The sequence below is a fragment of the Ranitomeya variabilis genome, chromosome 3 (genome assembly GCF_051348905.1).
Source record: "Ranitomeya variabilis isolate aRanVar5 chromosome 3, aRanVar5.hap1, whole genome shotgun sequence".
Classification (NCBI taxonomy): domain Eukaryota; kingdom Metazoa; phylum Chordata; class Amphibia; order Anura; family Dendrobatidae; genus Ranitomeya; species Ranitomeya variabilis.
The window spans coordinates 285,054,670-285,081,616 of NC_135234.1; the positions used below are offsets into that span (position 1 = coordinate 285,054,670).

Sequence of the window (26,947 nt, forward strand, 5' to 3'; positions counted from 1 at the left end):
TGATGGAATGGTCTGTGGCATCATGTTGCAATTGCAGAGCCCCTGATGTGCCTAAACAGTATAGAAAAAAAAGTGACCTCATTTTGGAAACTAGACCCCTTAAGGCTAAGTACACATTAGCGTATGTGTGCGCAGCGTTTCATCTGCATGCGGAAACGCATGCCAAAACGCATGGTTACGCTGTGTTTCTTTATCCGCATCATCTTATGCATGATGCCAAAAAAACGCTGCGTTTGTATGCGTTTTGGCATGCATTGGTGGTTTTTCAGCGCATGCGTTCGATATTTCCAGGAGAATTTTCTGGACACAAGACACACACAATGGGCGTGTCTCATGTGAATTCTGTATATAAACCCTACACAGATGAAATCCTCATCTTTTGCTGCTGTATACTGCTGCAAGATGGATCTTGGCATGGTTAGCTTCTATCGGAATCTGGATTTGTCCTTGAAATTGGCTTTTTCATTTGCTGTGGCTTGTGAAGAAGAAAGAAGGAGAAAAATACGGAGAAGACGTCGTCATCGCTGCTGGCAACACCCCATCGTTGAAGTCCGAGAGACCCGTGGAGCCTACTGCTCATTGTACAGCGAGCTGCGGGACAACCTGGAGAAGTTTTACGAATACACCAGGATGTCGTACCACAGCTTTATTGACTTGCTGCAACGGTCGGAGGATCCATCACCAGGCAGGACACCCAACTACGTAGAGCAATTCCTGCTGAGGAACGTCTGTTGGTGACCCTGAGGTATGAAATTTTGAAGAACAAACACATGTCGTTACTATTATTGTTAGAGAAGCCATGTAATGATATTTCTTTTCCTATGTCTGTTCCTCAGATTCCTGGCGACAGGCCCCGGGGCCTATTGAAGTATAAAAGCTACTTTCAGCAGCACTAAGGCTGCATTCTGTGAAGGTGACTCTTATGTTTATTATCCCTAGGAATGTTGAAATAATGAGTTTAATAAATTTCCCGCTATACCTCTATTGAGTCAGGGAGGTATGTTTCCTCCCCCTAACTCAACCACCTCGCAGCCGTCCATCATCCCGCTTTGTCCTTAGTGTACCGTCTCTTCACTTTCTCGTGGCGTCACTGGCGCCTGCGCTCTGTAATCAGTTCTCGATCATGCGCCGTCGGAATCTCTGGAGGAAAGAGGCGGAGGAAGATGGGGACAGATGCAGAGACTCTCTCTGCGCAGGTGCAAGATTCCCAGCCCCGCAGTGTGAATACATCATAACACACTGCGGTGTGGGATCTGGGGCCTCCACTACAATCAGGCGCAATATCCTTACATCACCTGATGTAAGTTCATGGGCAGCGCGCACGGCGCATGCCCGAGAACTGATTGCAGAGGGCAGGTGCCAGTGACGTGACGAGAAAGAGAAGAGGTGGCGCACGGTGGACAGAGCGGGATGACGGCTGCGAGACGGTTGAGTTAGGCTGCCATCACACTAGCAGTATTTGGTCAGTATTTTACAGCAGTATTTGTACGTCAAAACCAGGAGTGGAACAATTTGATGAAAAGTATAATAGAAACATATGCACCACTTCTGCATTTATCACCCACTCTTGGTTTTGGCTTACAAATACTGGTGTAAAATACTGACTAAATACTATTAGTGTGACGGCAGCCTTAGGGGGAGAAAACATACCTCCCTGACTCAATGGAGGTGTTGGGTTGAACAATTAATAAAATGTTCACTTCACTTCAGTTGCCTACTCCTGGCCTAATGGATATTGATCAGGTGCGCACCAAAAGAAATGAACATATGACAGACACAGTCAGATGTAAACTCTCCTTGATCAATCTGTGGCTCAGCTCCAAAAAGCAATTTTATTAGTCAGACACAAGTTTATATAGTTCCTGTAAGGGGGCTCAGTTAGCTCTAAAATGGGAGTGATCGGATGTATTCCATTGGTTAGTGGGTTTGGCAATGAACAAGTCCATGGGCGGATCCATGAGGTCATCAGGGTGGGTTGGTCCATGAGGTCATCAGGGTGGGCGTCACTGTGGGTGGATCCATGAGGATATCAGGGTGGGCGTCATCTTGGATACCAGCACATGGCATGCTGATACAGGAAATGGCAGCCATCTTTAGTGTCTCACTTTGATCTGAGAAAACTTATGTAAGGTTAAACAATACACATTATAGGTCACTTCTCTCAACCTCTTATGTCTTGAGGTTAATTCAGTATTTGATCTTATGGCTCTCCTCAACAGAGGTATGGTGGGAAATTTATAAAACTCATTATTTCAGCATTCCTAGGGATAATAAATATAAGAGCCACCTTTACAATGGAGCCTTAGTGCTGCTGAAGGTGGCTATTTTACTTTAATAGTCCCTGGGGGGGGGGGGGGGGGTGACGGGTTCCCTTTAAGATCTCTACATTTTCAAATCCGGATTGAAGTGTCCACCCTTTCCGGGATTGTTGGAGGCACCTGCTGTGCCTTTTTGTGAAGTTCTGCGGGAAGAATTCCTCCCCCGTCCCACAACTGAACTCTGGCTGGAAAATGCTGTCAAATTCCATGAAATTTGTGATTTTCCAAACTGTGTGGGGGCTGTGGACAGCAAACACATTCGGATTCTGAAACTGGCTGTAAGTGGATCCGAGTATTTTCATTACAAAAAATACTTTTCTATTGTTCTCATGGCGATTGCAGATGTTGAATGTAGATTTGTTGCTGTGTTCGTTGGCTTATTTGGATGAGGAAATGACTCAGACTGTCAAAAACTGTGACATGGGACAACGTTTGTATGCTAATGATTTCAATATTCCACCGCCACAACCTCTTCCAAACACTAAAGGACCGCCAATGTCGTTTGTTGTGGTTGAGGATGAGGCCTTTCAAATGTGTGCCAATTTCCTAAAAACGTACTCAATTCGGAACTTGAATCACACCAAAAGGATTTTCAACTACCGACTGACAAGGGCACGAAGAACTGTGGAGTGTGCCTTTGGTTTGCTGGCATCTAAATGGTGCATTTTGGGATCACGAATCAATCTAAAAATTAAGACGATGATGTTGTCAAAGCGTGTATTGTTATGCACAATTTCATCCTGGCAAAAGAACGACAACAATTAGAACTTGACGAACCTGATGATACCGCTTTGCAGGATTACCGTGATCACCTTCTGAAGACAAATGTTGAAGTTGCCTAGATGAGGGATAAGTTTGCTGATTACTTTGTTTCTGTTATTGGACGTGTGTCATGGCAAGACGATATGGTTTAATACACTTGTTAGTAAATGTACCTTTAATGTTTGTTGACTTTACTACTAATAAAACACCTGAAGTTACACACCCGTTACAACTTCAGTCAACCATACTACACACACGTGTGTTTTCACCTAAAGAAACAAAGAAAACACAGAGATTGCGAAAACGGAATAAAACTTTAATTTAACAAAAATAAATTAGATTATTTTCAGGGTCTGATTGGCAGTGAGATGGTGTGGACCTTGGGGGTGTGGAGCTGGGAGGACTGGGTGGCAATGGATGATGAAGGGGTTACAGGGAAAGGGGGAGGTAAATTGTAGGATTGGCTCCTGGATGGGACTGGACACATTGGGAGTAGATGACACATTAGGATTGGAATCGTGGGAATGGATAGAAAAATTTGAAAGGAGGGAAGGTAGTGACAACAGACACACTGGGGGGTGAGGGTGGAGGTGGCAAGTCCATTTTTGGGTGGCTTTTTTTGCCCTGTGTCTACCTTTTTTGGTGCACTAGCGACATTCTTTTTCCTTTTTTTTGTGGGCAGAGTGGGAGTGGTGGCCTCTGTAGCAGTGGATGCTGATTGCTGCAGGGGTGCTGCACTATGGAGCATGGTGGATGCTGCTTGCTGCAGGGGTGCTGCACTCCGGAGCATGGTGGATGCTGCTTACTGCAGGGGTGCTGCACTCTGGAGAGTGGTGGATGCTTCTTGCTGCAGGGGTGCTGCACTCTGCAGCGTGGTGGTGTAGGTGTCAACTGGGGGAACAGCCCACTGATGCTGTGCTTGTGGATGGTGGTAAAATACGGACTGCTGATGATAGCTTCTGGACTGCTGCTGCTGTAATGCCTGGCAGGCCTGCATGACGTTCAGCTGGAGTTCAGGCGTAAGGTTTTCCGACACGTCCCGCTCTATTGCTGGAAAAAAATATCACGCCGGTCTCTGAAGGTCGGATTCCAGGCGGTCAAGGCGTTTGTGTCAATGCCGGAAAAGTGAGTTCCTCTGAGTGAACCCACCCTGGAAAAGGGTGTTAACCTGATAGACTGGACAGTGGGTTCAATCTCCAATCACCTTCATCCCATCCTTGAAGACCGTGCTTGTGAATAAACTCGGGCATGACTGATCTCGACCAGGCCCTCTGCCGCTGACGAGAAGTCCCAACGAAAGCAGTGGCAGAGGGCTGAGAGAGGGGAAAACCTGATGGACCGGCTGCCTGTTTCCCAGCCTGCAAAGCGTTCCTGGTTGCTCCTTTGCTGGTGGATGATTGGGAAAGTTTGGTGGCTGGTCGATGAAGGGCCGCTCCTACTGAGGAAGAGCCAGGTTGTAGAGAGCTGATCCAGGTTATGTGTGGAAAGTAAAAGAAAAACATTAGTAAAAAAAATGTAACAGTTTATATAATAGACATCAGAAAAAATAAGTTCGCTGAGCAACCGCAGGCCTCAGAAAAAACAGCATACTCTTGTACTTGTATTTGGACACCTTTGGAGCAGCACCACTTTTAAACCGAATCTTCTATCTCATATCGTTATTGAAGCGATCCTTCATCGAACGCCAACGGACTTTTACTCTCTTCACTGTGAAGGAGGAAGAAAAAAAAATGTTAAGGACACCAACATTTACAGGAAAACAGACGCGTCAAACCACTTTGCAATACTTACGAAAATCCTTTCTGACTTGTGGCCTTGCATGGTCCCAATCATCAAACAGCGAACTGGCCACTTCTTCCCGGAGTCATCGAATCACTCCTCGGAATGGTTTCGATCACGAGGGTCCCACAACGCTACTCGCTCTTGCACCAGGGGAATGAGTAGGTCATTGTCAATTTTATGTTGAGTATCCTCACGTTGTGAAACCTATAGATCAAATAAAATAAGAAAAAAAAAATAGTAACCATATAGTGTTAAAGATTTTGTTATATATTTGTTACAATGTCCTTACTCCTTATGGTATGTCGATGAGACTGGACCTCCCAGGGTCAAAGCACGGTGTTGAGATGGGATACTCTGAAAGACAACTAAAATTCAGGATCATAGATATGGACCCCAAACAAAGGCGAGGAGGTGACAGTCCTCCTCTCTCCCCACCAGTTAGCGGTGGGGAGAGAGGAATGTAAGATCCTCAAGATATTTTTTCATATTTTATTTATTTTTTACAAATCACTTTATTCACAAGGATCACAGATAAAGTGGACTCAACTAACCTGTATAAGTGTTGTGGGATTTTATATTTCTTTAAAATTTTCTGTAGAAAGATCCATTATTTCATCATGAGTCAGTGTATACAATGTGTGTGAGTTTGGCTTCTTATATTTTATGTATAAAAGGGAGAACATAGGTCTTTATACTGACAGGATGGCAAATACACCCATTATTACCTGGGTTGTCCATGGTCAGGGTATTCCAACCTGTGAAGGTTGGTATCCCTGTTGGGGACACCACTGGTTCCTGAGCGATCTCCCTTACAAGGTGTCTGCTCGAGGTACTGAGGTAAGGGTGATCCCCCCTCATATGGGTGTTCCCCAATTGAATTACCAAAATGCCCTGGTCTTCATATGAGGCACTTAATAACTACACTGAAGCAATTTAGTGTTTAAAGGGGTACATAAACCCAAAACATTTTTATGGGTTTAACACTTCAGGACATCATGTGGTGATAAATACCATAGCAATTCTGCAATGTCCATAGTCTGTTTTAGCCCCAAAAGAAACATTTTCAATTCAACATCCAAAATAGCAGCAGTGTTACTGCATGTGCACTGAGCACATGCGAGGACACTTTGACCTCAGAGCCCTCTGATTGGCTAATAGATGATGACACATACAGGCATGCACAGTAAGCATGCCAGGACGCGGAGAATGGCAAGGAAGGAGAGTTTTTTCTTTCTCTCTCCTACAGCAGTTTGAAGCTGGTTTGAACAGTGGACCAAGCACAGATCAAGTCCATGTTTCCATATATGTGAGATATTTAACTGACACTCATGAGCAACTATTTTAAAGAGTAGTGTGACAAAACACTCTCTAAAATCGTATGTACCACATGTCTTTTTAGGAACCAGTGATTGCACTGACATACCACCTGCATCCACGTAAAGGCACAGATCTAAGTGGGTGTTCTGGCTTGAATTTCAGTTTGGTCTTCATGTACACCCTGAGTGTGGTGCTCACCCACAAAGTGAGCATTCACATTTAGATCATACATCCCACGCGGTATCTTTCAATTGGAATATTTTGCTGTTTTTGCTTGGCAACAGAATTGCCACAGAATCTGTCAAGATACCAGCTGCTGTGTTTTATTGTATATCTGTGAGCGCCAGTGTGTTCTACCCCTTATTTACCCTTTAAAAGCTATTTAGGGCAGCGTGGTTCATGAATTAAGATTGACAAGCATTCATATAATATTGCACATCATGTATTTGCAATACCAAGTAATACAAATATATTGTTTTGTAACAAGACATCATATAGCTATACAATGTAGTCAAAGTACAATCATTGGGTCATGAATATACATTTAAAGAGGAGTCAAAATAATGCCACAATAACAAACAACCTCAATTCTCCTGACCCCCAGCTTATAGTCGCATATGTGTCTGTAAGTTTGGGTCAGAAGATGCGTGGTCTGTATTTGTTCTGTGAAAAAACACTTGCACGAACCCGGCTTCACTTGTGTATTATGTTATGCATACTGCTGCGCAGAACCCAACTGGTGAGTGTAGCCTTGCTGCATATACATGTGTTGAGCAAGGCCATGGCCACCAGTCGGCTTTGGGCCAGGAGTATGCATGGTGCATTCATCACTGCCTATTCACGGCTCAGAAATCGCCGAATCCCCACAGCTCACAGTATGTGAGTGACTGCAGACTTCGCAATTGAGACCGAAAAACCCCCTTAAGAGGTGCACGCTTCTTAGTACATCAGGACCATTGGGCATGTGGCGTCTCCCTTCGTTTGTGCCTCAGTTTTAATCCTACTCCATTCAGAGGCTCGAGTAAAACTTGTGGCATAAGGAACATCCCACCCCACTTTGTCTGAAGTAGATGAAAATTGTGTGATGCCATCAGTCACAAAATTTTAGCGCAGTCTCGAGTTGCACCAAAAATGTTTGATGAAACAGGCCACCGAGTGGTAAAATTGACATGGCAACATGATTCTCCAGGCCATTACGATTACGGTCATACTAAATCTGTGTGTTTTTTATAAGTAATTAGTGGCTTAAAAGTTTCTGAGTATTGTAAATAGCACGGTGGCTCAGTGGTTAGCACTGTTGCCTTGCAGTGCTGGGGTTTTGGGTTGAAATCCCACAAAGGACAACATCTGCAAAGAAATTGTATGTTCTTCCCGAGTTTGTGGGTTTCCTCCCAAACCCGAATGGAAGTGACATACTGATAGGGAATTTAGATTATCAGCATTGTCCCCTTTGGCAGCTCACAATCTCTAAAAGCGCTGAGGAATTAATGGTGCTATGTGAGTAAAATAAATAATACAAACTTAACAATGATTTGTTGCCATTTTTCAAAAGCCATAGTTTTTTATTTTTCCATCCATGGGATGAGTGAGGCGTGTGCGTGAGATTTGCAGGAGCTGACGATAACGACAGCTACTGCAAATTATGTTGTCATGCTCACAGAGGTGTGATAACATGGAAAGGGGGCTGACTAGCCTGGGGAAGCTAACGCTTCTTAAATTAGTCAAAGCCCTGATTAGCAGAGGAAACGAAGAAACTCTTTTTAGAAATCTAATTTTTACAGAAAAAACGTTATACATGGGCTGGTTAGGCAGGGAATTTACTCATAAATAAGAGTGCTGCAGGGTTGAACATCATGGGGGACCTAACAGTTTTCCTTTAACTTTCTATATCCTGCATTACTGTTGTATATATTCTTCAACACCGTCTGCTATAAAGCTCATCCTGAAGCTGGAGAACAAACATGGCAGCTACTGGAAACTTTAGCAGACCCATACTGCTATTGCAACCCATTTGCACCCCGCAGTCATATAGAGTGGGGCTGCTGACAAGCCCACCCAGAAGGGACACCTGTGCAGGATGGTGTGGCTTAAATGCTGCCATTGGTGATTGACCGCTGCATTTAAGGGGTTAACACCAGCCATCACAGCTAGCTTCGATCGTTGCTGTAAGATGTCCGTACTAATCGGTCTGAAATTGGACCGCAATGCATGGACTGTCCACGTCTCTCCTGACCCGAATGTCACAGCCACAATCAAATATGTGAAGCTGCCAAGCTCGGGTCTTGCTGTCTGCATCAATCTGTGCAATATGGTGCAATCTCAGACCAATTTGTATGGACTTCTGAATGCGCCCTAATGGCAGATGACATATATGTGGGAAGGGCTCAGTAATTGCACTCTTGGATATATCCGTCATAGTGCATTAAAGGGTTGATATGAATCTGTCATTACTTTCTTTTACCTTCAGCATATGAGCATTGACAGTTTAATGTAAATCATTACAAAATCTAACAGCGTTTTGAGTGGAATTGATTCGCAATGCATTGTTATTTACATGGAGTAATATAACTTGAAAATTACCGTTTGTGAATTCTTGCATGTTATTCATATCTTAAGTTCATTGTAGTTTATATAATTTTAATGGGATTCATTTTACAAGCAATGTATTTTTTTTTTCCTTTAGTGCTTTTCAAGAGGCTTTGAGTATAAGAAACACCAAAGTTATCATAATTATGAGATAATGGTAAATATATGATTTTAATAACTTTGCCTAACATAGTAATAGAGTGCAACTCAATAGAAAACTATTTTAGATTTTGGCTAAAAACTATAATATTTACAAAAATTGCTATTTATCAAATGTGAGTGGACATGTTACTACAAGGGATACAGTAACTAAAACCTATGTACACTTTCACACTTTCTCTAGGTAGTCGCCACAACAGCACTACAGGAGGTTGTGTTTCCTGTCCTAATTAGGATCAGGAAACAAAGATGTCTACTCGCCCTTTCTCACTTCCTAACTCCAGTGTTTTTCCTTTTCCTATGGGGAATGAGGAGGTCATCCTGCAGTACTATATGTCCGACGTTGGACTTTGCCGATGTTACTTTTTTGTCAGCCGGACTGCTGAGGTCGATTGCTCTGCTTTCCTCCTTTCATGGCTGCTCCTGTCTCTCAGGACACACAATTTCTCCTGTGCTCTGGAGCAAATCTAAATGGTTGCAGTCTGAGCTCCCCCAGTGTCTTCTCCTACCCTTTTAAGTGCTGGGCCTAGCATGTGTAGTACATGTACCAAAAGTGATGTTGGTTACGACCGCGCTCCCATTTAGCATCACTTCCAATTGACTTCCAGGGTGGGACTTGTGACCATTTGCCAGCGTTTTTTTGCTTTGTCACATTAAGGACCCTGGTCCGTCCAGGGTACTCATGGGAATCTCCCTTACCTTCACCTTCAAGCCTGGGAGAGGAGTTATCATCTGTGGGATGATGCCACACTGGGTCCCAGGACATTTGGATGTAAGTGTCCTGGATGGAAGACATTTTAAGGTAGGACCGATCCTTTTGCTGTGGAGGGTTCTCTTTCCTTTCCTGTAATCTGCAGAGCCTAGCGTGAACCCAAGCCCAGTAAGTGTTCTGGCATGAGAGGGTCTTTCTCTTTTTTTTGCAGCAGGATATCTTTATTAGTTGTCCTTAGCCTCTTCTTCCCATACTGTAACCCTGCCCCCATTGGGAAAAAGAAAAAGAAAAAGATTAGTTTGGAAGAGTTACGGACTCACTCTCAGGCGGAGAAGAGTTATCTTTGACTCCAGACCTGACCCAGGTCACAAAAAATGCTATTTCTCGCCGGAGGACATGCGTTAAGAAGTGCTATGGAAGTGGAAGAGATGAGGATCACTCGGATGATTCAAGACTTGGTGTTTAATCAGGGGAATTGAATCAATGAAGTCCGTTGTGTTCCCTGTACATGAAAATGTTCAGTGTCTAATTATGGATGAATGAGAAATTGTTAGAAGTTCCTGCTGAACTGAAGGATAGGTTTCCATGGGAGGAAGAGAGATCCAGATGTTGGTCTGAGATACCGAAGATTGACACCCAGGTGACTAGAATAGCTAAAAAGACAACCATGCCCAATTAAGATTCTTCGCAGCTTAGAGACTGGCTGGACCGAAATATGGCCAATCTGTTGAAGAAATTCTGGGAGACCTTATCAGCTGTATTTGGAACAAATATGGTGTCTACACATGTGGCAAGATCCATGTTCCGGTGGCTGAATCAATTTTAGGGTCATCTTAGTATGGACACTCATAGTGAAGACATGTTAGCTTCACTGCGTCTTCTCCAGAAGGCCAGATGATTCCTGGCAGATGACTCTGCAGAGTCAGTCAGAGTAGCTGTGAGATCATCAGTTTTGTCAAACTCAACAAGATGGGTGCTTTGGCTAAAATTGTGGAATTGAGAGGTTACAAGATCAAGCTCTGTTCTTTTTCCTTTTGAGGTGAATATATGTTTTGTCCGGCTTTAAATGAGTTGTTAAAGAAAGCAGCAGATAAGAAATCTCTACCTGAACCAAAGATCTTAAAAATAAGGTTTTTTTTTTATCCTCTACAGAACCAACTTCCTCAGTACAGGAAGAAAGGCAAGTTGGGATGCTGGAGCTATCCCAAATAGGGAAAAGGTAAAATTGTTTTGCTCTCTCAGAACTAGCACCAGAATAATCCATATACCAGGGTGGTGGGAGGCCCGATCTCAGAATTTTTCTTACAATGGCAGACAATTTCCTAAAAATCTGTGAGTTCTGGATTCTTTCAAAGAACGGTTGAAAATAGTTTTTCTCCTACCTTCTAGTTTAACTTCTCTTTCATCCCTGTAGTTACAATACACTCGGATGTTCAGTCTTTAGAATTTAAATACTTTGGGAGTGATCTCCCCAGTTCCAACAATAGAGTATGGCAGGGGTCATTACTATTACCTGTTTCTAGTAAAGAAGTCAAGCAGAACATGCAAAATACCTGAAACCTCTAAACCAGTATCTAACCTACAGAAGGTTCAAGATGGAGTCCATTAAGTTCACCATCTCCCATATAGGGAAGAGAAGGTTTTTAGCGTGCACTCAGTCTAAATATAGGCGAGGTGCTGGTGTAATGGACCAATGGCCTTAGATACCAGTGGGAATTTTAAATTCACCGCACACTCTTGTGGATTTTCATGCAAAACTTGGTATCATTTTATTAGTACATAATCTGAGAGCATAACAGAATATAAGGCCATGTTCACACGTTCCTGATTTCCCTGCTGTTTTTCTGCACTAAAAACCGCAGCTCTTGGCAGAAAACGCAGGTGCGGTTTTTGGTGCGTTTTGGTGCGTTTTTGGTGCGTTTTTTGGTGCGTTTTTTGATGCGGTTTTTAGTGCGGTTTTTTATGCAGTTTTCTCTGCAGATTGTCTGTGTTTGACACACTGGCGTAACTAGAGCTTTTGCCGCCCGGGGCTGTTTCCGAGTTTGGCGCCCCCCCCCCCCCCCATTACCGTCACTCATCGCCCCCTCAGCACTGTTTACCCATGAAATCCGGTGCCTGCGCCTGTGTATCGCTGTTTGGTGCAGGCGCAGAGAGCTCTGGCCGTCTGACGTCACAGCCAGGCTTGCAGACTGCGCCTGTGCGGCCACCCACCCTGGTAATCCCAGCCCCGCAGTGTGTTATGCATTATGCAGAGTGCGGGGCTGGGATTCACAAGCAGGGCGGCCGCACAGGCGCAGTGTCCAGCATTGCCCCAGTGTGTCCAGCAATCTGCCCCAGTGTCCAGCAATCTGCCCCAGTGTCCAGCATTGCCCCCAGTGCCCAGCATTGCCCCCAGTGTCCAGCTCTGCCCAAGTCTGTCTCCAGCAATCTGCCCCCAGTCTGTCTCCAGCAATCTGCCCCCAGTCTGTCTCCAGCAATCTGCCCCCAGTCTGTCTCCAGCAATCTGCCCCCAGTCTGTCTCCAGCAATCTGCCCCCAGTCTGTCTCCAGCAATCTGCCCCCAGTCTGTCTCCAGCAATCTGCCCCCAGTCTGTCTCCAGCAATCTGCCCCCAGTCTGTCTCCAGCAATCTGCCCCCAGTCTGTCTCCAGCAATCTGCCCCCAGTCTGTCTCCAGCAATCTGCCCCCAGTCTGTCTCCAGCAATCTGCCCCCAGTCTGTCTCCAGCAATCTGCCCCCAGTCTGTCTCCAGCAATCTGCCCCCAGTCTGTCTCCAGCAATCTGCCCCCAGTCTGTCTCCAGCAATCTGCCCCCAGTCTGTCTCCAGCAATCTGCCCCCAGTCTGTCTCCAGCAATCTGCCCCCAGTCTGTCTCCAGCAATCTGCCCCCAGTCTGTCTCCAGCAATCTGCCCCCAGTCTGTCTCCAGCAATCTGCCCCCAGTCTGTCTCCAGCATATTGCCCCCAGTCTGTCTCCAGCATATTGCCCCCAGTCTGTCTCCAGCATATTGCCCCCAGTCTGTCTCCAGCATATTGCCCCCAGTCTGTCTCCAGCATATTGCCCTCAGTCTGTCTCCAGCATATTGCCCCCAGTGTGTCTCCAGCATATTGCCCCCAGTGTGTCTCCAGCATATTGCCCCCAGTGTGTCTCCAGCATATTGCCCCCAGTGTGTCTCCAGCATATTGCCCCCAGTGTGTCTCCAGCATATTGCCCCCAGTGTGTCTCCAGCATATTGCCCCCAGTGTGTCTCCAGCATATTGCCCCCAGTCTGTCTCCAGCATATTGCCCCCAGTCTGTCTCCAGCATATTGCCCTCAGTCTGTCTCCAGCATATTGCCCCCAGTCTGTCTCCAGCATATTGCCCCCAGTGTGTCTCCAGCATATTGCCCCCAGTGTGTCTCCAGCATATTGCCCCCAGTGTGTCTCCAGCATATTGCCCCCAGTGTGTCTCCAGCATATTGCCCCCAGTGTGTCTCCAGCATATTGCCCCCAGTGTGTCTCCAGCATATTGCCCCCAGTGTGTCTCCAGCATATTGCCCCCAGTGTGTCTCCAGCATATTGCCCCCAGTGTGTCTCCAGCATATTGCCCCCAGTGTGTCTCCAGCATATTGCCCCCAGTGTGTCTCCAGCATATTGCCCCCAGTGTGTCTCCAGCATATTGCCCCCAGTGTGTCTCCAGCATATTGCCCCCAGTGTGTCTCCAGCATATTGCCCCCAGTGTGTCTCCAGCATATTGCCCCCAGTGTGTCTCCAGCATATTGCCCCCAGTGTGTCTCCAGCATATTGCCCCCAGTCTGTCTCCAGCATATTGCCCCCAGTCTGTCTCCAGCATATTGCCCCCAGTCTGTCTCCAGCATATTGCCCCCAGTCTGTCTCCAGCATATTGCCCCCAGTCTGTCTCCAGCATATTGCCCCCAGTCTGTCTCCAGCATATTGCCCCCAGTCTGTCTCCAGCATATTGCCCCCAGTCTGTCTCCAGCATATTACCCACAGTCTGTCTGAGTTAGACATAAAGAAAAAAAAAAAAAAAAAGAAAAAGTAAAATCCTCACCTCTCCCGTTCCCAGCGCAGGTCCCGTGCACTCAGCGTCTCTCCGGCTCTGCAACGCTCAGGACAGAGAGGCTGAGCGCGCAGTGATGACGTCATCACACCCTCTGCCCTGAGACGTCGCAGAGTCAGAGGGCGCTGAAGACGCTGCAGCTGCCGCAGGAACCAGGAGAGGTGAGTATTAGAAGGGGGGGCCCAATGCCAGTGCTGGTATCGGGGGGGGGGGCTGTTCGTGGCGGCGGTCGGCGCCGTCCGAAGATTTAAAGGGCCCGCGTCTCCTTTTTTTTTCTTCCTCCTCCTCCTCTCTGGGTCAGAGCCGCCCCCGGCATTGTGCCGCCCGGGGCGGGACGCCCCCCCCCCCCCTTCCTACGCCACTGGTTTGACACAAATAAAGCTTTAACTGCAGTGGGGGAAAAAAAAAAAAGAAATGATGTCATTTCCTTGTCCAACCCTTTTCTTCTTCCATCCTCCATTTTGGGACTAAACACCAAAATGAGTGGATGTGTTTTGAATGACAGCGCTCCGCAGAGTGCTGAGCGTAGGCCAGATCACAGCCCGCGGATCCAGCTCTATCCAGCTATTTAAGTGCCACGTATTTAAGGCTACGTACACATTTGCGTTGTGCGCCGCAGCGTCGGCGACGCAACGCACAACGCAAACAAAAACGCAGCAAAACGCATGCACAACGCTGCGTTTTGCGACGCATGCGTCCTTTTTTGGTTAATTTTGGACGCAGCAAAAATGCAAATTGCTGCGTCCTCTGCGCCCGGACGCGTGCGCCGCAGTGACGCATGCGTCGCAAAACGCAAGTGCAACGCATGTCCATGTGCCCCCATGTTAAATATAGGGGCGCATGACGCATGCGGCGGCGCCCGACGCTGCGGCACAGACTGCAAATGTGAACGTAGACTTAGTGCCACGTATCACGTATTTCAGTGCCACGTATTTAAGTGCAACATATTTAAGTGCCACGTATCACGTATTTCAGTGCCACGTATTTCAGTGCCACGTATTTCAGTGCCACGTATTTCAGTGCCACGTATTTAAGTGCCACATATCACGTATTTAAGTGCCATGTATCACGTATTTAAGTGCCACGTATCACGTATTTAAGTGCCATGTATCACGAATTTCAGTGCCACGTATTTAAGTGCAACGTATTTAAGTGCCACGTATCACGTATTTCAGTGCCACGTATTTAAGTGCCACGTATTTAAGTGCCACGTATCACGTATTTAAGTGCCACATATCACGAATTTCAGTGCCATGTATTTAAGTGCAACATATTTAAGTGCCACATATTTAAGTGCCACATATCACGTATTTCAGTGCCACGTATTTCAGTGCCACGTATTTAAGTGCCACATATTTCAGTTGCATGTATTTTTGCTATTGTAAGGTGGCATTAATCCCGGTTAATAATGGAGAGGCGTCAATAAGACGCCTATCCATTATTGATGTTATTAAAATGATTTAAAAAAAAAATATAGGGGGACCCCCCCCCAAAAAAAAAAAAAAAATGACATAGGGTCCCCCTATATTTTTAGGCCAGAAAGGCTAGGCAGACTGCTGCGGACCAATATTTGTGGCCTGGGAAGGGGTTAAAATACCCATGGCTGTTCCCAGGCCATGAATATGAAGCCCACAGCTGTCTGCGTAGCCTTTCTGGCTCAGAAATAAAGGGAGAGCCCCCCCCAAAAAAAGTGTCGGGGTCCCCCTATATTTTTAGGCCAGAAAGGCTACGCAGACAGCCGTGGGCTTATATTCATAGCCTAGGAAAGGGGCCATGGATATTTGCCCCCCCCGGCTACAAATATAAGCCCGCAGTCGCCCCAGAAAAGGCGCATCAAAATGATGTGCCAATTCCGGCACTTAGCCCCTCTCTTCCCACTCCCTGTAGCGGTGGGATATGGGGTAATGAGGGGTTAATGCCACCTTGCTATTGTAAGGTGGCATTAAGCCCGGTTAATAATGGAGAGGCGTCAATAAGACGCCTATCCATTATTAATCCAATGAAAGGGTTAAAAAAAAACCACAAACACTAGAAAAAAAATATTTTAATGAAATAAAGACACCCACTTTTTGACCATATTTTATTGTACGCTCAATCCGTCCTGAAGACCCTCGACCTGAAAAAGACGCAAAATAAAAAAACAAATTCATACTCCCTGGCCCTGTCCGCAGAAATCCATCGAGGGTCCCACGAAGATCTTCCATGGAGAACAGACACATCCAGAGATATGTCTGCTCTCCATGGCTGCAGCAACACACTGACAGGAGCCATAGTTCCTGTCGGTGTGTCACTGCGCATGCGCGAGCGAGTTTACCGGCGGTCATTGACCCCGGCACTCTCGCTTAACGGCAGTGCTGCGTGCGAAAGTTCAACGCAGCTGTACTGCCGTTAACCGAGACGCCGGAGCCATTGAACTCCGGAACAGTACGCGATACACTGCTAGGAGCTTCGCTCCTGGCAGTGTATCGCCGGAGAGCAGCCGATCGGCGTGGGACACTCGTTTTATGGATTCTGCGGACAGGGAGTATGGATTTGATTTTTTATTTTGGGATTTTTTCTAGGGGATCGAGGGCTTCGCCTACCAGTGTGCTGTTGGTGAGTATATACTCTGTGTTATATGTTGTATGTACTGTGTGTCATGTATGTGTATTGTGTGTGTTTTGTGTACAGGGACAACTCTCCCATCCTAATACCGGATGGGAGTAGTAGTCCCATACGGCGACTTAGCACAGTGGTGGCACTAGCGTCGCATGGGGACACACACACACACACACACGCACACACACACACACACACACACACACACACACACACACATATACACACACACACACACACACACCAAATTTATCAAACGGCCGACATCGATCCCCATGCGACGGTATGCCTCCATGTCTCTTCGGAACACACTCCGCCCACGCACTTCCGCCCGCTTCCCCGCACTTCCTGCTGCAGCGGTTTCTCCACCCATAACCGCAATAAAACCCGCAGATATATTTTTGATCTGCGGGTTTTACTGCGGGTTTGACCTCACAATGGAGGTCTATGGGTGCAGAACCGCTGCAGTTCCGCACAAAGAAGTGACATGGTCCTTCTTTTTTACCGCAGCTATTCAGCGCGGCTTTCTAAGTGAATTTCAGGATCATGTGCACAGCGTTTCCTGTTTTCCATAGGGTTACATTGTACTGTACCCTGCATGGAAAACAGCTGCGGACCCGCAGCGGCAAAATCGCTGCGGTTCCGCGGTAAAAAACGCATTGTGTGAACATGGCCTTATAGCGCATGCGATCTTACAAAAGGTTTCGGCTCCGCCAGAGCCTTTGTCACATAATCACTGTAAACAAAAGAAAAACATACACAATCAACAAAAAGAGAGAACACATATCATAAGTGCCAATAATAGAAGATCGTCCAAGTGTCAATGTTGCGATCAAGTAGATCAGTCTACAAAAGTATTTATGCTCAACAATGGTAAGTTTTCCATATATATATATATATATATATATACATATATACAAAATAAAATACGATAAATGGGTTGTCCCAAGGACCGGTGACATGTAATTAGGTGTACTGATCCTGAGTGCTCTAAAATAAGGAGTATCCCCATAGAAAGCATATACAGTGGGGCAAAAAAGTATTTAGTCATTCAGCAATAGTGCAAGTTCCACCACTTAAAAAGATGAGAGGCGTCTGTAATTTACATCATAGGTAGGCCTCAACTATGGGAGACAAACTGAGAAAAAAAAATCCAGAAAATCACATTGTCTGTTTTTTTTATCATTTTATTTGCATATTATGGTGGAAAATAAGTATTTGGTCAGAAACAAACAATCAAGATTTCTGGCTCTCACAGACCTGTAACTTCTTCTTTAAGAGTCTCCTCTTTCCTCCACTCATTACCTGTAGTAATGGCACCTGTTTAAACTTGTTATCAGTATAAAAAGACACCTGTGCACACCCTCAAACAGTCTGACTCCAAACTCCACTATGGTGAAGACCAAAGAGCTGTCAAAGGACACCAGAAACAAAATTGTAGCCCTGCATCAGGCTGGGAAGACTGAATCTGCAATAGCCAACCAGCTTGGAGTGAAGAAATCAACAGTGGGAGCAATAATTAGAAAATGGAAGACATTCAAGACCACTGATAATCTCCCTCGATCTGGGGCTCCACGCAAAATCCCACCCCGTGGGGTCAGAATGATCACAAGAACGGTGAGCAAAAATCCCAGAACCACGCGGGGGGACCTAGTGAATGAACTGCAGAGAGCTGGGACCAATGTAACAAGGCCTACCATAAGTAACACACTACGCCACCATGGACTCAGATCCTGCAGTGCCAGACGTGTCCCACTGCTTAAGCCAGTACATGTCCGGGCCCGTCTGATGTTTGCTAGAGAGCATTTGGATGATCCAGAGGAGTTTTGGGAGAATGTCCTATGGTCTGATGAAACCAAACTGGAACTGTTTGGTAGAAACACAACTTGTCGTGTTTGGAGGAAAAAGAATACTGAGTTGCATCCATCAAACACCATACCTACTGTAAAGCATGGTGGTGGAAACATCATGCTTTGGGGCTGTTTCTCTGCAAAGGGGCCAGGACGACTGATCCGGGTACATGAAAGAATGAATGGGGCCATGTATCGTGAGATTTTGAGTGCAAACCTCCTTCCATCAGCAAGGGCATTGAAGATGAAACGTGGCTGGGTCTTTCAACATGACAATGATCCAAAGCACACCGCCAGGGCAACGAAGGAGTGGCTTCGTAAGAAGCATTTCAAGGTCCTGGAGTGGCCTAGCCAGTCTCCAGATCTCAACCCTATAGAAAACCTTTGGAGGGAGTTGAAAGTCCGTGTTGCCAAGCGAAAAGCCAAAAACATCACTGCTCTAGAGGAGATCTGCATGGAGGAATGGGCCAACATACCAACAACAGTGTGTGGCAACCTTGTGAAGACTTACAGAAAACGTTTGACCTCTGTCATTGCCAACAAAGGATATATTACAAAGTATTGAGATGAAATTTTGTTTCTGACCAAATACTTATTTTCCACCATAATATGCAAATAAAATGATAAAAAAACAGACAATGTGATTTTCTGGATTTTTTTTTCTCAGTTTGTCTCCCATAGTTGAGGTCTACCTATGATGTAAATTACAGACGCCTCTCATCTTTTTAAGTGGTGGAACTTGCACTATTGCTGAATGACTAAATACTTTTTTGCCCCACTGTATATTCAGATATATTTCAAAACTTCGTAGCAGAAAATGAAAACATCAGTGAGTATATGACCTGTCTCAAAATACAGTATTAGTAGGGTATTTACCTTACTCCAGTTATGATAGAAACATGCAGAAGATAGGGAAGAGGATCCCAGTAGCGTTTCGTATATACTGTAGGAAATAGTGAAGATTAATTAGCATATGTGATGTTCCAAAAGAAGTGCCCATAGAGATATGCACAATACCTATTATACTGTTAATGCCCGCATGAAGATGCTCATGTCCAGTGGATGGATATCTGCAAGAGCGAGTAATAAGTATGCAGCCGGTGTAATTGCATAAAAGTAGTCCGGGAGTAGTGTAGGATTAATGATGTTTACCTGTTATGGTTGCTATCAGAAGCGGCGCTCCCGTGCCTTGCTAAGGTCGGCGTGTGTGTGCTGTGCTCTGCGTCTGGTTTAAATGCAGCTCCGTGCCGGTACACCGGAAGTGAGCGGCGCGGACCGGAAGTGACGTGTCGCGATAGCTCCGTGTGTAACGCGCATGCACAGCTGTCAAGCTGCTGCAGTGCAGTGCAGCGCAACCTTCACCAGGGGGAGCTTTATCGGGAAGCGAGACTGCACACACTGAGCAGCTGAACAGATGCCACCTAGTGGCAAGAGAGTAGTCAGAAAAAGCCGAGTCAGGGCACAAGATAACACGTCCGTACAAAAAGGAGTAAAACAGAAAGGATAGTCAGGACGTAGCAAGAGATCCGTAAACCGGGACGAGCAAAATACAGTACAAAAGGGAAAAATCCAAACAGAGTCAATAGCCAAGCCAGGAGATCAGAATCAGGGAATCAAGCAGAAAAGACAAACGCAGGGAAAGGGCAGACAGAGGGAGATAACAAACACAGGACAAGTCAGGGTACACAGCAGGACAAACCAAGGGTTTCCAGAGTCAGGTTCACAAGCTGAAGACAGAACTATAGCTGACACCACCCTCAGGATACCTGGGAGCTAAATAGCAAACCCGAGCCCAGAATGAGGCAGAGCAAGTTAACCCTAGACATGATCCACCCAGAGAAAGAGCAGACAGGACTAAACTCCGGAATGGATCATGATAGTACCCTCCTCTCAAGGGGGGGCCACCGGACCCCCCAGGTTTTCCAGGATAACGTGCATGAAATGCCCGGACCAGTCGATTAGCATGGACAGATCGTGCCGGAACCCAAGATCGATCCTCAGGACCGTAACCCTTCCAATGGACCAAGTACTGAATAGAACTACGGACCATGCGAGAATCTACAATCTGTTCCACTTCATACTCGGTCTGACCATCCTCAGAGACAGGAGGTGGAGGGGATGGAGGCCCAGCAGAGGATGGTAAAAATTACTTAAGAAGGGACTTATGGAACACATTGGGAATCCGAAGCGTTGGAGGAAGTCGTAAGTGAAAGGCTACTGGATTGATCACCTCAATGATCTCATAAGGACCAATAAACCTGGGACCTAGCTTAGCCGAAGGAACCTTGAGACAAATGTTCCTGGTAGACAACCACACTTTATCTCCGACCAGGAACATAGGTCCCACAGACCGTCGCTTATCCGCAAAAAGTTTATGTTTGCCCTGAGCCTCTCCGATGTTCTTCTGGACCTCCCTCCACACCTCCCCCAATCGTTGCACTGCTGTATCAGCCCCTGGACATCCTGAATCCAGCCTAGAAAATTCACCAAAATGAGGGTGAAAACCGTAGTTACAGAAGAACGGGGAGGTGCCCGTGGAATGGTTAACCCGATTGTTAAATGCAAACTCAGCCAGGGCCAACAAAGAACACCAATCATCCTGCCGAGACGTAGCAAGACACCTCAAAATCTGTTCAAGAGACTGATTGGTCCTCTCCGTCTGACCGTTAGTCTCAGGATGGTAAGCAGAGGAGAACGTCAAACAAACACCCAATTTTTTACAAAAAGCCCTCCAAAATTTGGACACAAATTGTACCCCTCTATCAGAAACCACATTCAAAGGCACACCATGCAACCGTACAACATGCTCAATAAACAGCTTAGATAATTTTTCAGCATTAGGCATTCCTGCCAGAGGTACAAAATGCGCCTGTTTACTGAATCTGTCAACCACTACCCAGATTACAGTTTTGTCATTAGAAGAAGGGAGGTCAGTGATAAAATCCATGGACAAATGAGTCCAAGGTCTATCCGGAATTGGCAATGGCACCAATTCCCCGGCCGGCCGGTTATGGGAGCTCTTAGCACGGGCACAGGTATCACAAGCAGACACAAACACAGTGACATCCGAGGTCATGGAGGACCACCAAAACAGCCTAGCGATGGCTTTCCGGGTGGCAGAGATCCCCGGATGTCCACTGAGAGCAGAATCGTGGAACTCCTGGAGAACCCTCAATCGGTACTGAACTGGGACAAAAAGCTTATTGTCAGGCAAAGAGGGAGGAGCAAGAGACTGAGCCTTTCGAATCTCCTGCTCCAATTCAGAGGATACCCCTGCAACAACCACCCTGTGCTGAAGAATGGAGGAAGGAGGTTCGGGGGGTGATATCGGATCAAAACTGCGAGATAAGGCATCAGCCTTGACATTCTTAGAACCAGGCCGAAAAGTGATAGAAAAATGAAAACGAGAAAAAAAAAGCGACCATCTAGCCTGTCTAGGAGTTAACCGTTTGGCAGTTTCAATATAAGACAAGTTCTTGTGGTCAGTAATCACCGTGATCTGATAAAGTGCCCCCTCCAAAAAATGCCTCCATTCTTCAAAAGCCAATTTTATAGCCAATAACTCCCGGTTCTCAACATCATAGTTCCTCTCAGCAGAAGAAAACTTCCGGGAGAAAAAGGCACATGGTCTTAAATTGGTCAAAGTAACGGGTCCCTGAGACAACACCGCCCCTACTCCCACCTCTGATGCGCCCACCTCCACAATGAATGGTTCAGATGGATCGGGCTGAACTAATACAGGAGCAGTCATAAAACGCTTTTTTAATGTAATAAATGCTTCAACTGCCAAGGATGACCAAACTTTGAGATCAGCCCCCTTGCGAGTGAGATCGGTGAGTGGCTTGACTACCTGAGAAAACCCCTTGATGAATTTTCGATAATAATTGACGAAACCCAGAAAACGCTGCAACCCCTTGAGGTCTCTGGGTTGCACCCAATCAACAATGGCCTGTACCTTTCCAGGATCCATCCGAAACCCATTGGCAGAAAGGATGATCCCCAGAAAAGAAAGCTCCTGGACACAAAACAAACATTTCTCGTGTTTATCGAACAGAGAATTTCCCCCTAACCTGTGAAGAACAGCACGTAAATGACCAATGTGGGATTCCTTGTCAGGCGAGAAAACAAGGATATCATCCAGGTATACAACCATAAAGCGCCCGATAAAATCAGAAAATACATCATTCATGAAATTTTGAAACACCGCGGGCGCGTTAGTGAGACCGAAGGGCATGACCAAGCTCTCAAACAGACCCTCGGAGGTGAGAAATGCCGTTTTCCACTCATCCCCCTCCTGAATACGAATAAGGTTATATGCTCCCCTAAGATCCAGTTTGGAAAACCACTTAGCCCCAGACAATTGGTTATAGAGATCAGGAATGAGTGGGAGAGGGTAGGTATTTCTCACCGTAATTTTACTTAGTTCCCGACAAAAAAAAATCCCGCAGCCACAGGTGAGACAGAGGGACGGATGTGACCTTTGCGAAGACTTTCAGAGATATAATTTTTCATGGCAATACGTTCCGGGCCAGAAAGATTGTACAAACGGGCTTTGGGCAATTTAGCACCCGGAATAAGATTGATGGTACAATCATAAGTGGTGGTAAGACATCAGCCTCTTTTTCGGAGAACACGTCCCCAAAGTCCTTTAGGTACTCCGGAATACCCTCCGGACTAATGGTGGACACAAACACAGCAGAAAGACAACCATTGGAACAATTAGGACCCCATTTAACAATATCAAGAGATACCCAGTCTATAACAGGATTATGCCTCTGCAGCCAGGGGAACCCCAACACCAGTCCCGCAGGAAGATTACTCATAACATAACATGAAATTCGTTCCTGGTGCAAGGACCCCACCTTGAGGAGGAACTCCTCAGAGACAAATTTAAGGACATTTTGAGCCAACGGTGTCTTATCAGTGGCAACGATATGGATGGGAGCCTCTAGCCTAACTGTCCCTAACTTTAACTTGGACACCAGACTAGAGTCAATGAAGTTCATGGAAGATCCACAGTCCACAAATGCTGAAGTGGATGCAAAACCACCTCCAGAACACAGTTCCACCTCTAACAAAACTTTTTGAAATGACGAAAATGGTACCTTAGAGTCTGGATGGCCTCCAAGACCATCACCCAGACTCAGCAGCTTGTTACTCGATGGACAAGAGGGGCAGTCCTTCTTCCAATGTCCCGGATCTCCACAATAAAAACATAATTTCCCATCACGTCGCCGTTTCCTTTCCTTCTCCTTGAAATTGGTGGCACCAATTTCCATTGTCTCCTTGAATGACATCGCCTCAAACTTGGCAGGAAAAACAGGAATCTCACCCTGGAAAATTCTTCTCTCCCGTAACCTCCGGTCCATACGAATGGCCTGGGTCATGGCCTCTACCAGGGAACTGGGTGGTGTATGAAGGGCCAGCGCGTCCTTGAGATGATCTGAAAGTCCTCTCTCAAACAGGCGCCTCAGAGCAGAGTCACCCCAAGACACCTCAACGGACCACCGCCTAAACTCAGAGCAATACTGTTCAGCAGTGAGTTCATTCTGGGAGAGACTCATGATCATGTCCTCTGCTACCCTGACCCGGTCTGGTTCATCATAAATCAGTCCCAAAGCCTCAAAGAATCTGTCCACAGACAAACGTTCAGGGGCAGAATCAGGTAAAGAGAAGGCCCATGACTGAGGTCCCTCCCGCAGTAAGGAAATGATTATCCCTACCCGCTGACTCTCATCTCCAGAAGATCTGGGTCTAAGAGAAAAAAAAGCTTGCAACTCTCCTTAAAAGTAAAAAATCTCTCCCTCTCCCCAGAGAAGGTATCTGGGAGCTTGACTGTAGGTTCAGGAAAGTGCAAAGAGACATCAACAGTGTCAGAACACTTACAGTCAGTCTGCAAAGATTTAACTGTGTCAGAAAACTCCCTTTGCAGGTGGTTATGAGACGAAGACAAGGCCCTCTGTTCCACAAACAGGTCTTGTATCATAACTGTCAAACTATCAATTTGATCCGCCAAGGTATGGTGCGGATCCATAGCAAACAGAGCAGGGGAAAAAAAAAAATGCAGTAATCCCTTCAAATGTGTGGTCAGCTATAATGTCAAGCAGCTGCAGTGCAGTACAGGGCAACCTTCACCAGGGGGAGCTTTATCGGGAAGCGAGACTGCACACACTGAGCAGCTGAACAGATGCCACCTAGTGGCAAGAGAGTAGTCAGAAAAAGCCGAGTCAGGGCACAAGATAACACGTCCATACAAAAAGGAGTAAAACAGAAAGGATAGTCAGGACGTAGCAAGAGATCAGTAAACTGGGACGAGCAAAATACAGTACAAAAGGGAAAAATCCAAACAGAGTCAATAGCCAAGCCAGGAGATCAGAATCAGGGAATCAAGCAGAACAGACAAACGCAGGGAAAGGGCAGACAGAAGGAGATAACAAACACAGGACAAGTCAGGGTACACAGCAGGACAAACCAAGGGTTTCCAGAGTCAGGTTCACAAGCCGAAGACAGAACTATAGCTGACACCACCCTCAGGATACCTGGGAGCTAAATAGCAAACCCGAGCCCAGAATGAGGCAGAGCAAGTTAACCCTAGACATGATCCACCCAGAGAAAGAGCAGACAGGACTAAACTCCGGAATGGATCATGACAGCAGCTATTGTTATGGTAACCGGTAGCTCTGCAGTACATTAACCTTGATAGTGGATATCGCTCTATTAAAAGCGGCGATGCTCGCGTTTAAGTCGGCTTGGAGATCGTGACACTTCAGGGGTTAATCACCATGGTGTGCTAGGACTAATCACGGTAGGGAGTCAAGAAGGCTAGTGAAAATTGGGGGGACATGATGGATGAAGTATTACATTTTAAGAGATTAGTCACCATGGCGTATATGGGCTAGTGAGGTATTGGAAAAAAAAATGAAATAACAATCTATATAAAAAATAAAGATAATGAACAATAATAAATAATAAAAATAAAATGAGTCTGAAATGGGGATACTCAAAGTTTGAGGGGGGGAAGGTCCTGCATGATTATGATATGGCAGGTATGAGTCAGGGGGTAGGGGTAAACTCACCTAGTGCCATGATAGATTAGCGGGTCTGTAAGGTAATGGAAAAAAGAATTATTATTAAATGCTCACAATAACCAATCAATCTCCCTGTTGAGTCCCTTGGGAGTCAGCGTGTCTAACTTGCGTATCCAATAGGCCTCACTACTGGGATCCTCTTCCCTATCTTCTGCATGTTTCTTTCATAACTGGAATAAGGTAAATACCTTACTAATACTGTATTTTGAGACAGTTCATGTTAATTGATTAATAATATAGGTCATATACTCACCTACTAATGTTTTCATTTTCTGCCTCGATGTTTTGATATATATCTGAATATATATGCTTTCTATGGGGATACTTCTTCTTTTAGAGCACTCAGGATCAGTACACCTAATTACATGTCACCGGTCCTTGGGACAACCCATTTATCGTATTTTATTTTGTATATATGTGTATATGGAAAACTTACCATTGTTGAGCATAAATACTTTTGTAGACTGATCTACTTGATCGCAACATTGACACTAGGACGATCTTCTATTATTGGCACTTATGATACATGTTCTCTCTTTTTGTTGATTGTGTATGTTTTTGTTTTGTTTACAGCGATTATGTGACAAAGGCTCCGGCGGAGCGGAAAAGTTTTGTAAGATCGCATGAGCTATAATATTCTGTTACGCTCCCAGATTATGTACTAATAAAATACTAAGTTTTGCACGAAAATCCACAAGAGTGTGCGGTGAATTTAAAATTTCCCATATAGGGAAGACTTCGTTATGGCAACCATCGACTTTCAAGATTCTTACTATCATGTTCCATTCTAGCCAGCTTACCAAAAATTCTTGAGATTTGCGGTTACACAAGGCCATCAGATGCTACACTTCCAGCTCAACGTTCTCGAACTTCATCAGCATATCAGGTGTTTACAAAAATCATGGCATAAGTGGGGCATTTGTCAGAAAGCAGAACACCTACATAATTCCCTATCTCAAATAGTTCCTAGTCATGACTTTTTCTTTACAATTGATCAGAGAACATTTACAGAAAACTCTTCAAATTGTGATATGTAGGGTGGTTGGTGAATCTTCCAAAATCAGACTTGGTCCCTTCCACCAGGAACATTTCCTAGGTAACCTTCTGAATGCTCGGAAACAAACAACCTTCTTACCAGAAGACAAACAGATTCAAATGAGATCCAAAATATCTGCTTTATGAGATTAGAGATAGGTGTCCTTGAGGTTTGTGATGTCGATCTTGGGCTCAATGACTTCATGCATTCAAGCGGTGGCCTGGTCTCAGGCCCATATAAGAGTTCTACAGGCACACATTCTATTATGGTGGCACAGATCCACTAGGTCCCTGAAAAAGAGAGATCCTTTGCCCAGTTGTGTGGAATTTTTGCTCGCCTGGTGGCTCAGCTCAGGAAATCTAGGGGAAAGGGTGTCCTGAAATCAGAATCCTTTGACAACCATTACAAAAGATGCCTGCAGAAGAGAATGGAGAGCCATGGTCTCCCACACTTCTTTCCAGGGGATCTGGACACAAAAAGTCAGCCTTCGGTCTTCCAACTTCAGAAAATTAAAAGCCATAGAGGAGGCTCTCGGGGACGCAGTAACCTTATATCACAAGTGAATGATTTCTATGCTTTTCTATGGAAACTATTTTGCTGAGCTACATGTGTCTTTATTTGACAGCTTGGTTGTCCAATACTGTGATGGGCTTGTTGGGCTGTCGATGACTTGATTGACAGCTT

At 45.6% G+C, this 26,947-nt stretch overlaps 1 protein-coding gene across 15 annotated transcripts in view; it reads left to right on the top strand.

Moving 5' to 3' along the window:
- Positions 1-26,947, top strand: part of TADA2A (transcriptional adaptor 2A) — a 522,447-nt gene that overhangs the window by 185,138 nt on the left and 310,362 nt on the right. For 10 of the 15 annotated variants that reach the window (XM_077295519.1, XM_077295521.1, XM_077295529.1 and 7 more), the window contains exon 3: positions 8,863-8,922. The exons of the other annotated variants lie outside the window; for them this stretch is intronic. In XM_077295519.1, coding sequence (XP_077151634.1) covers positions 8,863-8,922 — 60 coding nt within the window. The remainder of the gene's footprint in view (positions 1-8,862; positions 8,923-26,947) is intronic. 15 annotated transcript variants of the gene reach the window in all.